The following is a 14798-nucleotide window of genomic DNA, read 5'->3' as shown; positions in this document are numbered from 1 at the left end:
GCAGCCCCACAGGTGCAGAATCCACACGGCTGGGGAGCCCTGACTCCTTGCCGCTCTTCTGGAAAAGACGCTGCCGGGATGGATTCGATTCAGGCCCGTCCTGATCCAACTCCCTGCTCTGGTATCCCCTCTCTTTTTTTTTTTTTTTTAATAGTATTTGTTAAGCATTTACTATGTGCCAGGCACCAAGCGCTGGGGTAGATACAAGCTAATCAGGTTGGACCCAGTCCCTATAATAATAATAACGGTATTTGTTAAGCGCTTACTATGTGCAAAGCACTGTTCTAAGCACTGGGGAGATACAAGGTGATCAGGTTGTCCCACGTGGGGTTCACAGTCTTCATCCCCATTTTACAGACGAGGTAACTGGGGCACAGAGAAGTTAAGTGCCTTGCCCAAGGTCACACAGCTGACAAGTGGTGGAGGCAGGATTCGAACCCATGACCTGTGACTCCCAAGCCTGTGCCCTTTCCACTGAGCCACGCTGCTTCTCCTTTTCATTCATTCATTCATTCATTCAATCGTATTTATTGAGCGCTTACTGTGTGCAGAGCACTGGACTAAGCGCTTGGGAAGTCCAAGTTGGCAACATATAGAGACGGTCCCTACCCAACAGCGGGCTCACAGTCTAGAAGGGGGAGACAGAGAACAAAACAAAACATATTAACAAAATAAAATAAATAGAATTAATATGTACAAATAAAATAAATAAACAAATAGAGTAATAAATACGTACAAACATATATACATATATACAGGTGCTGTGGGAAAGGGAAGGAGGTAAGGCAGGGGGGCTCACGGTCTTAATCCCCATTTTCCAGAGGAGGTAACTGAGGCCCAGAGAAGTGAAGTGACTTGCCCTGGGTCACACAGCAAGCAAGAGAAGCAGCGTGGCTCAGTGGAAAAGGGCACGGGCTTTAGAGTCAGAGGTCATGGGTTCAAATCCCGGCTCCTCCAATTGTCAGCTGTGTGACTTTGGGCAAGTTACTTAACTTCTCTGTGCCTCAGTTACCTCATCTGTAAAATGGGGATTAAGATTGTGAGCCCCCCTTGGGACAACCTGATCACCTTGTAATCTCCCCAGTGCTTAGAACAGTGCTTTGCACAGAGTAAGCGCTTAATAAATGCCACCATTATTATTATTATTCAAATCCCAGCTCCGCCAATTGTCAGCTGTGTGACTTTGGGCAAGTCACTTAACTTCTCTGTGCCTCAGTGACCTCATCTGTAAAATGGGGATTAAGACTGTGAGCCCCGCATGGGACAACCTGATCACCTTGCAACCTCCCCAGCGCTTAGAACAGTGTGTTGCACGCAGTAAGCGCTTAATAAATGCCATCATTATTATTAAGTGTTGGAACCGGGATTAGAACCCAGGTCCTTCCGACTCCAGGCCTGTGCTGTTTCCACTGGGCTGCTTTTCAGCTCTGCCTCCGCCGGCCAAGCCGTTTTCATTCACTCATTCATTCAGTCGTATTTATTGAGCGCTTTCTGTGTGCAGAGCACTGGACTAAGCGCTTGGGAAGTACAGTTTGGCAACAGGTGCTTTGAGATCTGCCCCGAGTTGTTCAGCGTGGCACGTAGCGAAGCAGCCGTTGTAATGGCAAGCCTCGGAGTTACTTTTAGCTGATGAGGTGAGGTGGAGTCCTGAAAGCTCTACTTGCTAAGCGACAGTTTCCGAGCACCCAGTTGCAGTTGCTATGGCAACAGGAAGAGGCTTCTGAGTCTTCATGGGAGGTGAAAGGGGACCAGGGTAGGTGGTCCTGCAGGACCGTCTCTAGATGTTGCCAACTTGTACTTCCCAAGCGCTTAGTACAGTGTTCTGCACACAGTAAGCGCTCAATAAATACGATTGAATGAATAAACATGAGGCCAGTCAGTCAGTAGTTATTTAATAATAATAATAATACTGGCATTTATTAAGCACTTACTATGTGCAAAGCACTGTTCTAAGTGCTGGGGAGGTTACAAGGTGATCAGGTTGTCCCACGGGGGCTCACGGTCTTCATCCCCATTTTACAGATGAGGGAACTGAGGCCCAGAGAAGTTCATTCATTCATTCAATTGTATTTATTGAGCGCTCACTGTGTGCAGAGCACTGTATTAAGTGCTTGGGAAGTACAAGTTGGCAACATACAGAGACGGTCCCTACCCAACAGTGGGCTCACAGGCTCGAAGGGGGAGACAGACAACAAAACACAACATTCATTCATTCATTCAGTCGTATTTATTGAGCGCTTACTGTGTGCAGAGCACTGGACTAAGCGCTTGGGAAGTCCAAGTTGGCAACATATAGAGACGGTCCCTACCCAACAATGGGCTCACAGGCTAGAAGAGGGAGACAGACAACAACACACAACATTCATTCATTCTTTCAGTCGTATTTATTGAGTGCTTACTGTGTGCAGAGCACTGTACTAAGCGCTTGGGAAGTACAAGTTGGCAACGTTTAGAGACAGTCCCTACCCAACAACGGGCTCACAGGCTAGAAGGGGGAGACAGACAAAAAAACACAACATTCATTCATTCATTCAGTCGTATTTATTGAGCGCTTACTGTGTGCAGAGCACTGGACTAAGCACTTGGGAAGTACAAGTTGGCAACATATAGAGACAGTCCCTACCCAACAACGGGCTCACAGGCTAGAAGGGGGAGACAGACAAAAAAACACAACATTCATTCATTCATTCCATCGTATTTATTGAGCGCTTACTATGTGCAGAGCACTGGACTAAGCGCTTGGGAAGTACAAGTTGGCAACATTTAGAGACAGTCCCTACCCAACAATGGGCTCACAGGCTAGAAGGGGGAGACAGACAAAAAAACACAACATTCATTCATTCATTCCATCGTATTTATTGAGCGCTTACTATGTGCAGAGCACTGTACTAAGTGCTTGGGAAGTACAAGTTGGCAACAATCAATCAATCATCAATCAATCGTATTTATTGAGCACTTACTGTGTGCAGAGCACTGGACTAAGCGCTTGGGAAGTACAAGTTGGCAACATATAGAGACAGTCCCTACCCAACAGCGGGCTCACAGTCTAGAAGGGGAAGACAGACAACAAAACACAACATTCATTCATTCAATCGTATTTACTGAGCGCTTACTGTGTGCAGAGCACTGGACTAAGCGCTTGGGAAGTACAAGTCGGCAACATATAGAGACGGTCCCTACCCAACAACGGGCTCACAGTCTAGAAGGGGGAGACAGACGACAAAACAAGCAGCTTCTGGGGGGTCAGAGTTCAAGGGTGTGGGCCGGCCGGTGAGCGCCAGGAAGTGACTTGCCCAAAGTCACACAGCTGACAATTGGTGGAGCCGGGATTTGAACCCATGACCTCTGCCTCCAAAGCCCGGGCTCTTTCCTGAGCACTCACCGTGTATGCAGAGCACCTTACTAAGCCCTTGGGAGAATACAATTTAACAATAAACGGACACATTCCCTGCCCACAGTGAGCTAACAGTCTAGAGGCGGAGAGAGACATTCATATGAATGTCTCGGTGACCTCATCTGTAAAATGGGGATAAGGCATGTGAGCCCCATGTGGGTCAGGGACTGTTTCCAGCCTGATTAACCCCTGTGCTTAGAACAGTGCTTGGCACATAGTAAGTGCTTAACAAGTACTATTATTATTAATATGATTATATTATTATTAATAATAATTGTTCTTGACCTGTGCCTGGGAAATGGGCAACCAGCAGGACGCAGCATGGCGTAGTGGAAAGACCACTGGCTTGGGAGTCAGAGGACACGGATTCTAATCCCGGCTCCGCCACTTGTCAGCTGTGTGACTCTGGGCAAGTCGCTTCTCTTCTCTGTGCCTCAGTGACCTCATCTGGAAAATGGGGATTAAGACTGTGAGCCCAAGTGGGACAACCTGATTACCTTGTATCTAACCCAGCGCTTAGAGTAGTGCTTGGCACTTAGTAAAGAAACAGCAGAGTTCAGTGGAAAGAGCACGGGCTTGGGAGTCAGAGGTCATGGGTTCAAATCCCGGCTCCACCACTTGTCAGCTGTGTGACTTCGGGCAAGTCACTTCACTTTGAGAAGCAGCGTGGCTCAGTGGAAAGAGCCCGGGCTTTGGAGTCAGAGGTCATGGGTTCAAATCCCAAGTCTGCCAATTGTCAACAACTCAAAGTAGTACTTCCTGTCGGGCTCCTCGCTGAAACTGGGCAATTGGGCAAGTCACTTCACTTCTCTGTGCCTCAGTTGCCTCATCTGTAAAATGGGAATTAAGACTGTGAGCCCCCTGTGGGACAACCTGATCACCTTGTTACCTCCCCAGCGCTTAGAACAGTGCTTTGCACATAGTAAGCACTTAACAAATGCCATTATTATTATTATTATTCTCTGGGCCTCAGTTACCTCATCTGGAAAATGGGGATTAAGACTGTGAGCCCCACGTGGGACAACCTGGTCACCTTGTATCCCCCCCCACAGTGCTTAGAACAGTTCTTCGCACATAGTAAGCGCTTAACAAATGCCATCATTATTATTATTATTATTATAAATAAATGTTACAAATTTGGAATAAGTGCTTTTAGACTGTGAGCCCACTGTTGGGTAGGGACTGTCTCTATATGTTGCCAATTTGTACTTCCCAAGCGCTTAGTACAGTGCTCTGCACATAGTAAGCGCTCAATAAATACGATTGATGATGATGATGATGCTGTGGGACTGGGAGGGGGCTGAACAAAGGGAGCAAGTCAGGGCGACACAGGAGGGAGTGGGAGAAGGAGAAGGGGGCAAGGTCCACTGGGCCGAACGCAGCTCTCCCTTCCTCCAGGTCGTGGCACCTGCCGTGGATTGGCTGGAGTTTCTGTCCTTCGCCTTCTCACCGGTGGAAATGTCGGAGACGGAGCCGGTGGTGGTTTATGGAACCGACTACCTGGAGCAGGTGTCAGAGCTCATCAACCGCACGGAGAGCAGGTGGGAGGCTTGGCCCCCTGGGTCCCGGGCAGACCCAGGGGGCACCCATGGGGGCAGGGGGATCCCAGCCCGTGAGTCGGAATCTGGATGCCACCCCGGGAGACGGAATCTCTAATCGCAATGCCGGGCCCCCTATTCATTTATTCATTCGATCATATTTATTGAGCGCTTACTGTGTGCAGAGCACGGATACATCAGCTCGTCTGAAGCCCGGGGGGCTGGCACCATGAGAACCACCCCAAGACACATTTAGTTATCTTTCTTTCCACTGGCTTCCTGTGACGTGCTTTCAGGTCCCTGCCTCTGCCCCTGATTCCAAACCCCGTTACGCCATTCATTCATTCAGTCGTATTTATTGAGCGCTTACTGTGTGCAGAGCACTGGACTAAGCACTTGGGAATCAATCAATCAGTCATATTTATTGAGCACTTACTATGTGCAGAGCACTGGACTAAGTGCTTGGGAAGTACAAGTTGGCGACATATAGAGACAGTCCTTACCCAACAGTGGGCTCACAGTCTGAAAGGGGGAGACAGAGAACAAAACCAAACATATTAACAAAATAAAATAGAATAGATATGTACAAGTAAAATAAATAAATAAATAAATAGAATAATAAATATGTACAAGCGTATATACATATACACAGGTGCTGTGGGGAAGGGAAGGAGGTAAGATGGGGGGAAGTACAAGTTGGCAACATATAGAGACGGTCCCTACCCAACAACGGGCTCACAGTCTAGAAGGGGGAGACGGACAACAAAACAAAACACGTGGACAGGTGTCAAGTCGTCAGAGCACACAGAATTAAAGCTCTATGCACATCATTCTGAAAATAAATAGAATAGTAAATATGTACAAGTAAAATAAATAGAGTAATAAATCTGGACAAACATATTTACAGGTGCTGTGGGAGGGGAAGGAGGGAGGCCCGGGGGGATGAAGAGGGGGAGAGGAAAGAGGGGGCTCAGTCTGGGAAGGCCTCCTGGAAGAGGTGAGCTCTCAGTAGGGCCTTGAAGGGAGGAAGGGAGCTAGCTTGGCGGATGTGTGGAGGGAGGGCATTCCGGGCCAGGGGGAGGACGTGGGCCAGGGGTCGACGGCGGGACAGGCGAGGACGAGGCCCAGTGAGGAGAGTAGCGGCAGAGGAGCGGAGGGTGCGGGCTGGGCTGTGGAAGGAGAGAAGGGAGGGGAGGTAGGAGGGGACGAGGGGATGGACAGCCTTGAAGTCCAGGGTGAGGAGTTTCTGCCTGATGCGCAGATTGACTGGCAGCCACTGGAGATTCATTTAATCTATTGAGCCCTTACCCTGCGCAGACCACTGTCCTAGGTGGTTGGGACAGTACAACAGTACTGTCAACAGTTGGCAACAGTATATGTTGCCAACTTGTACTTCCCAAGCGCTTAGCACAGTGCTCTGCAGACAGTAAGCACTCAATAAATACGATTGATTGATTGATTGGTTGATTGATTGATTGATTACGACACAACAATAAACAGACACATTCCCTGCCCACACCTGAAGGTATATGGTGATGCAAAGATGCTCACCCCCAGATTGGACACGTCACCGCCAACACTGTCTCGGGTCAGTCACTGCTCTGTACCCACAAATCAAGTACTTCTGCCCAGAGGTGAGGTGTCGGAGAGAGGAGGGTGTGTTATCTTCCTGATCTTCCCTCCTCTTCCCTCCCTTGAGCCTACCTGCTAGCATCATCATCATCATCAATCGTATTTATTGATCTAGCAATTATTGATTATTATTGATTTATTGATTTATTGATAAATTATTGATTTATTGATTTATTGATAAATTATTGATTTATTGATTGTTCTAGCATCCTGAACAATTACATGATATGGAATCTGGTGCAGAAGACAGCCTCCAACCTGGACCAGCGCTTTGAGAATGCTCAGGAGAAACTGCTGGAGACGCTTTACGGCAGCAAGAAGGTAACAACAACAACAACAACAATAATAATAATAATAATAATAATAATAATGATAATAATAATAATAATAATTAGGGTACTTGTAAACCTGGACCAGCGATTTGAGAATGCTCAGGAGAAATTTCTGGAGATGCTTTACAGCAGCAAGGTAACAACAACAACAATAATAATAATAATAATAATAATAATTAGGGTACTTGTAAACCTGGACCAGCGATTTGAGAATGCTCAGGAGAAATTGCTGGAGAAGCTTTACGGCAGCAAGAAGGTAATAATAATAATAATAATAATAATAATAATAATAATAATAATAATAATTAGGGTACTTGTTAAGCTCTTACTATAAGCCAAGCACTATTCTTCATGCTGCAGGGGGGATACAAGTTAATCAGGTTGGACACGGTCCCCGTCCCACTTGGGGCTCACGCTCTTCATCCCCATTTTACAGAGGAGAAAACTGAGGCCCGGAGAAATGAAGTGACTTGCCCAAGGTCACACAGCAGACATGTGGCAGAGCCGGGTTTAGAACCTATGTCCTCCTCCCCCTCCCCACCGCCTTACCTCCTTCTCTTCCCCACAGCACCTGTATTTATGAATATATGTTTGTGCATATTTATTACTCTATTTATTTATTTTACTTGTACATATCTATTCTATTTATTTTATTTTGTTAATATGCTTTGATTTGTTCTCTGTCGCCCCCTTCTAGACTGTGAGCCCACTGTTGGGTAGGGACCGTCTGTATATGTTGCCAACTTGTACTTCCCAAGCACTTAGTACAGTGCTCTGCACACAGTAAGTGCTCAATAAATATGATTGATTGATTGATTCTGACTCTCAGGCATTCATTCATTCATTCAATCATATTTATTGAGCGCTTACTGTGTGCAGAGCACTGTACTAAGCTCTTGGGAAGTACAAGTTGGTAACATATAGAGACGGTCCCTACCCAACAGCGGGCTCACAGTCTAGAAGGGGGAGACACAAAACAGAACAAAACATATTAACAAAATAAAAGAAATAGAATAGTAAATATGTACAAGTAAAATAAATAGAGTAATAAATATGTACAAACATATATAGTAAGCGCTTAACAAATAATAATAATAATAATGATGGCATTTGTAGTGCTTAACAAATATAATAATAATAATAATAATAATAATAATAATGGCATTTGTTACAATGTGCGAAGCCCAGGCCCATGCTGTATCTACTAGACCACGCTGCTTCTCTGTTAATAATAATAATAATAATAATAATACTATTGATTTCATTTATTAAGCGTTTACTGTGTGCAAAGCACTGTTCTAAGCGCTGGGGAGGTTACTAGGTGATCAGGTTGTCCCACGGGGGGCTCACAGTTTTCATCCCCGTTTTCCAGATGAGGTAACTGAGGCCCAGAGAAGTGAAGTGACTTGCCCAAAGTCACACAGCTGACAGTTGGCGGAGCCAGGGTTTGAACCCATGACCTCTGACTCCAAAGCCCAGGCTCTTTCCACTGAGCCACACTGCTTCTCTAATAATAATAATTATATGGTATTATTATGAATGGTATTATTATTATTATTATTATTATTATTATGGTATTTGTTAAGCACTTACTATGTGCCAAGCGTTGTTCTAGATACAAGGTGATCAGGTTGTCCCACTTGGGCTCACAGTCTTCATCCCCATTTTACAGATGAGATCACTAAGGCACAGAGAAGTGAAGTGGCTTGCCCAAGGTCAAGCAATTAATTGGTATTATTATTATTATTATTATGGTATTTGTTAAGCACTTACTATGTGCCAAGCATTGTTCTAGATACAAGGTGATCAGGTTGTCCCACTTGGGTTCACAGTCTTCATCCCCATTTTACAGATGAGGTCACTGAGGCACAGAGAAGTGAAGTGGCTTGCCCAAGGTCAAGCAACTAATTGGTATCATTATTATTATTATTATTATGGTATTTGTTAAGCACTTACTATGTGCCAAACATTGTTCTAGATACAAGGTGATCAGGTTGTCCCACTTGGGCTCACAGTCTTCATCCCCATTTTCCAGATGAGGTCACTGAGGCACAGAGAAGTGAAGTGGCTTGCCCAAGGTCAGGTGTTTAATATGTGACAGGCAGCGTATTGAGCACTGGGGTAGCTACAAGCTAATGAGGTTGGACTCAGTTCATGTCCCACACAGGGCTCATGGTCTTCATCCCCATTTTCAGCGTGGCTCAGTGGAAATAATAATAATAATAATAATAATGGTATTTGTTAAGCGCTTACTATGTGCAAAGCACTGTTCTAAGCGCTGGGGAAGATACAAGGTGATCAGGTTGTCCCACGGGGGGCTCACAGTCTTAGTCCCCATTTTACAGATGAGGGAACTGAGGCCCAGAGAAGTGAAGTGACTTGCCCCAAGTCACCCAGCTGACAAGTGGCAGAGCTGGGATTCGAACCCATGACCTCTGACTCTAAAGCCCATGATCTTTCCACTAAGCCACAGCTGCTTCTCCAAAGCCTGGGAAAGAGCCCGGGCTTTGGAGTCAGAGGTCATGGGTTCAAACCCCGGCCCCGCCACTTGTCAGCTGGGTGACTTGGGGCAAGTCACTTCAATCAATCAATCAATCAATCAATCGTATTTATTGAGCGCTTACTGTGTGCAGAGCACTGTACTAAGCGCTTGGGAAGTACAAATTGGCAACATATAGAGACGGTCCCTACCCAACATTGGGCTCACAGTCTAAAAGACTTCACTTCCCTGGGCCTCAGTGACCTCATCTGGAAAATGGGGATGAAGACTGTGAGCCCCCCGTGGGAAAACCTGATCACTTTGTAACCTCTCCAGCGCTTAGAACGGTGCTTTGCACGTAGTAAGCGCTTAATAAATGCCATCGTTATTATTATAGAGGAGGGAACGAACTGAGCACTGTAGGTTGGGGAACAGGGTTAGGCCTTGGGGGGAACTGACCCCATTTTCCCTCGCCGCAGTCCTGTACCCCACGCTGGCAGACCTGCATCTCCAACACGGACGACGCCCTCGGCTTCGCTCTGGGCTCCCTGTTTGTGAAGGCCACCTTTGATCGGGAAAGCAAGGACGTTGTGAGTCCCTTTGAGTCTAGCCCCTTGTTCGGTTGCCCGAAGCCCACCTCTCCCAGCCCTGAGCTTTTAGGTGATTTGGAAAATCGAAGAAATTGCCAAACTCCTTGTGGCTCCAGAGCCGTTGGGAGAGGGGCAAGCCCCCTCTCTGTGTCTTTGTGTGGGTTTTGTGTGGGATGTGAGTCTGGATTGTGTAGGATGTTTGTGTTGTGTGGGATATTTAGAGCCACAGATTATTTATTTATATTAATGTGTGTCTTCCCCCTCTAGACTGCAGGCTCGTAGGCAGGGAATGTGCCTGTTTATTCTATCAATCGTATTTATTGAGCACTTACTGTGTGCAGGGCACTGTACTAAGCGCTTGGGAAATACAGGTTGGCAACATAAGTTTATTGCTTACACAAGTTAACACAAGTTAACACAAGTTTATTGTTATATCGTACTCTCCCAGCCCTGAGCTTTTAGGTGATTTGGAAAATCGAAGAAATTGCCAAACTCCCTGTGGCTCCAGAGCCGCTGGGAGAGGGGCAAGCCCCCCATTCTGTGTCTTTGTGTGGGTTTTGTGTGGGATGTGAGTCTGGGTTGTGTGGGATGTGCGTGTTGTGTGGGATATTTAGAGCCACAGATTATTTATTTATATTAATGTGTGTCTTCCCCCTCTAGACTGCAGGCTCGTAGGCAGGGAATGTGCCTGTTTATTCAATCAATCAATCAATCGTATTTATTGAGCGCTTACTGTGTGCAGAGCGCTGTACTAAGCGCTTGGGAAATACCAGTTGGCAACATAAGTTTATTGCTTACACAAAACACAAGTTAACACAAGTTTATTGTTATATCGTACAATTTAACACAAGTTTATTGTTATATCGTACTCTCCCAGCCCTTAGATTTTAGGTGATTTGGAAAATCGAAGAAATTGCCAAACTCCCTGTGGCTCCAGAGCCTCTGGGAGAGGGGCAAGCCCCCTCTCTGTGTGCTTGTGTGTGTTTTGTGTGGGATGTGAGTCTGGGTTGTGTGGGATGTGTGGGCTATTTAGAGCCACAAATTATTTATTTATATTAATGTCTGTCTTCCCCCTCTAGACTGCAGGCTCGTAGGCAGGGAATGTGCCCGTTTATTGTTATATCGTACTCTCCCAGCCCTGAGCTTTTAGGTGATTTGGAAAATCGAAGAAATTGCCAAACTACTTGTGGCTCCAGAGCCTCTGGGAGAGGGGCAAACCCCCTTTCTGTGTGCTTGTGTGTGTTCTATGTGGGATGTGAGTCTGGGTTGTGTGGGATGTGTGGGATATTCAGAGCCACAAATTATTTATTTATATTAATGTCTGTCTTCCCCCTCTAGACTGCAGGCTCGTAGGCAGGGAATGTGCCCGTTTATTGTTATATCGTACTCTCCCAGCCCTGAGCTTTTAGGTGATTTGGAAAATCGAAGAAATTGCCAAAGTCCCTGTGGCTCCAGAGCCGTTGGGAGAGGGGCAAGCCCCCTCTCTGTGTGCTTGTGTGTGTTGTGTGTGGGATGTGAGTCTGGGTTGTGTGGGATGTGTGGGATATTTAGAGCCACAAATTATTTATTTATATTAATGTCTGTCTTCCCCCTCTAGACTGCAAGCTCATAGGCAGGGAATGTGCCTGTTTATTGTTATAATGATAATCATAATAACAATAATGGCATTTATTAAGCACTTACTATGTGCAAAGCATTGTTCTAAGTGCTGGGGAGGTTACAAGGTGATCAGGTTGTCCCACGGGGGGCTCACAGTTTTAAATCCCCATTTTACGGATGAGGTCACTGAAACCCAGAGAAGTTGAGTGACTTGCCCAAAGTCACACAGCTGACAAGTGGCGGAGCCGGAATTGTTATATAGTACTCTCCCGGCCCTGAGCTTTTAGGTGATTTGGAAAATCGAAGAAATTGCCAAACTCCTTGTGGCTACAGAGCCGCTGGGAGAGGGGCAAGCCCCCCACTCTGTGTCTTTGTGTGTGTTTTGTGTGGGATGTGAGTCTGGGTTGTGTGGGATTTGCGTGTTGTGCGGGATATTTAGAGCAACAGATTATTTATTTATATTAATATCTGTCTTCCCCCTCTAGACTGCAAGCTCGTAGGCAGGGAATGTGCCTGTTTATTCAATCAATCAATCGTATTTATTGAGCGCTTACTGTGTGCAGAGCGCTGTACTAAGCGCTTGGGAAATACAGGTTGGCAACATAAGTTTATTGCTTACACAAGTTAACACAAGTTAACACAAGTTTATTGTTATGTCGTACAAGTTGACACAAGTTTATTGTTATATCGTACTCTCCCAGCCCTGAGCTTTTAGGTGATTTGGAAAATCGAAGAAATTGCCAAACTCCTTGTGGCTCCAGAGCTGCTGGGAGAGGGGCAAGTCCCCTCTCTGTGTGTTTGTGTGTGTTTTTTGTGGGATGTGAGTGTGTGTTATGTGGGATGTGTGTGTTGTGTGAGATATTTAGAGCCACAAATTATTCATTTATATTTATGTCTGTCTTCCCCCTCTAGACTGCAAGCTCGTAGGCAGGGAATGTGCCCGTTTATTGTTATATCATACTGTCCCAGCCCTGAGCTTTTAGGTGATTTGGAAAATCGAAGAAATTGCCAAACTCCCTGTGGCTCCAGAGCCGCTGGGAGAGGGGCAAGCCCCCTCTCTGTGTGCTTGTGTGTGTTCTGTGTGGGATGTGAGTCTGGGTTGTGTGGGATGTGTGGGATATTTAGAGCCACAAATTATTTATTTATATTAATGTCTGTCTTCCCCCTCTAGACTGCAAGCTCGTAGGGAGGGAATGTGCCCGTTTAATGTTATAATAATAATCATAATAACAATAATGGCATTTATTAAGCACTTACTATGTGCAAAGCATTGTTCTAAGCACTGGGGAGGTTGCAAGGTGATCAGGTTGTCCCACGGGTGGCTCACAGTTTTAAATCCCCATTTTACAGATGAGGTCACTGAAGCCCAGAGAAGTTGAGTGACTTGCCCAAAGTCATGCAGCTGACAAGTGGCGGAGCCGGGATTGTTATATCGTACTCTCCCGGCCCTGAGCTTTTAGGTGATTTGGAAAATCGAAGAAATTGCCAAACTCCTTGTGGCTCCAGAGCCGCTGGGAGAGGGGCAAGCCCCCTCTCTGTGTGCTTGTGTGTGTTCTATGTGGGATGTGAGTCTGGGTTGTGTGGGATGAGCGTGTTGTGCGGGATATTTAGAGCCACAGATTATTTATTTATATTAATGTCTGTCTTCCCCCTCTAGAATGCAGGCTTGTAGGCAGGGAATGTGCCTGTTTATTGTTATATCGTACTCTCCCAGCCCTTAGCTTTTAGGTGATTTGGAAAATGGAAGAAATTGCCAAACTCCTTGTGTCTCCAGAGCCGCTGGGAGAGGGGCAAGCCCCCTCTCTGTGTGTTTGTGTGTGTTTTGTGTGGGATGTGAGTCTGGGTTGTGTGGGATGTGTGTGTTGTGCGGGATATTTAGAGCCACAGATTATTTATTTATATTAATGTGTGTCTTCCCCCTCTAGACTGCAAGCTTGTAGGCAGGGAATGTGCCCGTTTATTGTTATATCGTACTCTCCCAGCCCTGAGCTTTTAGGTGATTTGGAAAATCGAAGAAATTGCCAAACTCCCTGTGGCTCCAGAGCCGCTGGGAGAGGGGCAAGCCCCCTCTCTGTGTGCTTGTGTGTGTTTTGTGTGGGATGTGAGTCTGGGTTGTGTGGGATGTGTGGGATATTTAGAGCCACAAATTATTTATTTATATTAATGTCTGTCTTCCCCCTCTAGACTGCAACCTCGTAGGCAGGGAATGTGCCCGATTATTGTTATATCGTACTCTCCCAGCCCTGAGCTTTTAGGTGATTTGGAAAATCGAAGAAATTGCCAAACTCCCTGTGGCTCCAGAGCTGCTGGGAGAGGGGCAAGCCCCCTCTCTGTGTGCTTGTGTGTGTTGTGTGTGGGATGTGAGTCTGGGTTGCGTGGGATGTGTGGGATATTTAGAGCCACAAATTATGTATTTATATTAATGTCTGTCTTCCCCCTCTAGACTGCAAGCTCATAGGCAGGGAATGTGCCTGTTTATTGTTATAATAATAATCATAATAACAATAATGGCATTTATTAAGCACTTACTATGTGCAAAGCATTGTTCTAAGTGCTGGGGAGGTTACAAGGTGATCAGGTTGTCCCACAGGGGGCTCACAGTCTTAAATCCCCATTTTGCAGATGAGGGAACTGAAGCCCAGAGAAGTTGAGTGACTTGCCCAAAGTCACACAGCTGACAAGTGGCGGAGCCGGGATTGTTATATCGTACTCTCCCGGCCCTGAGCTTTTAGGTGATTTGGAAAATCGAAGAAACTGCCAAACTCCTTGTGGCTCCAGAGCCGCTGGGAGAGGGGCAAGCCCCCTCTCTGTCTGTTTATGTGTGTTTTGTGTGGGATGTGAGTGTGTGTTTTGTGGGATGTGTGTGTTGTGTGAGATATTTAGAGCCACAAATTATTCATTTATATTAATGTCTGTCTTCCCGCTCTAGACTGCAAGCTCGTAGGCAGGGAATGTGCCTGTTTATTGTTATATCGTACTCTCCCAGCCCTTAGCTTTTAGGTGATTTGGAAAATCGAAGAAATTGCCAAACTCCTTGTGTCTCCAGAGCCGCTGGGAGAGGGGCAAGCCCCCTCTCTGTGTGTTTGTGTGTGTTTTGTGTGGGATGTGAGTCTGGGTTGTGTGGGATGTGTGTGTTGTGCGGATATTTATAGCCACAAATAATTTATTTATATTAATGTCTGTCTTCCCCCTCTACACTGCAAGCTCGTAGGCAGGGAATGTGCCTGTTTATTG

At 46.0% G+C, this 14798-nt stretch overlaps 1 protein-coding gene across 3 annotated transcripts in view; it reads left to right on the top strand.

Annotated features, from left to right (window-relative positions):
• Positions 1-14798, top strand: part of LOC119947824 (endothelin-converting enzyme 2) — a 60902-nt gene that overhangs the window by 21277 nt on the left and 24827 nt on the right. For all 3 annotated transcript variants that reach the window (XM_038769550.1, XM_038769484.1, XM_038769633.1), the window contains exons 9-11: positions 4793-4935; positions 6771-6885; positions 9855-9965. In XM_038769550.1, coding sequence (XP_038625478.1) covers positions 4793-4935; positions 6771-6885; positions 9855-9965 — 369 coding nt within the window. The remainder of the gene's footprint in view (positions 1-4792; positions 4936-6770; positions 6886-9854; positions 9966-14798) is intronic.

This window comes from Tachyglossus aculeatus, chromosome 1 (assembly GCF_015852505.1).
Source record: "Tachyglossus aculeatus isolate mTacAcu1 chromosome 1, mTacAcu1.pri, whole genome shotgun sequence".
Taxonomy (NCBI): domain Eukaryota; kingdom Metazoa; phylum Chordata; class Mammalia; order Monotremata; family Tachyglossidae; genus Tachyglossus; species Tachyglossus aculeatus.
Note: the sequence above shows the minus strand (reverse complement) of the source record. Positions and strands in the feature narration are given on the sequence as shown.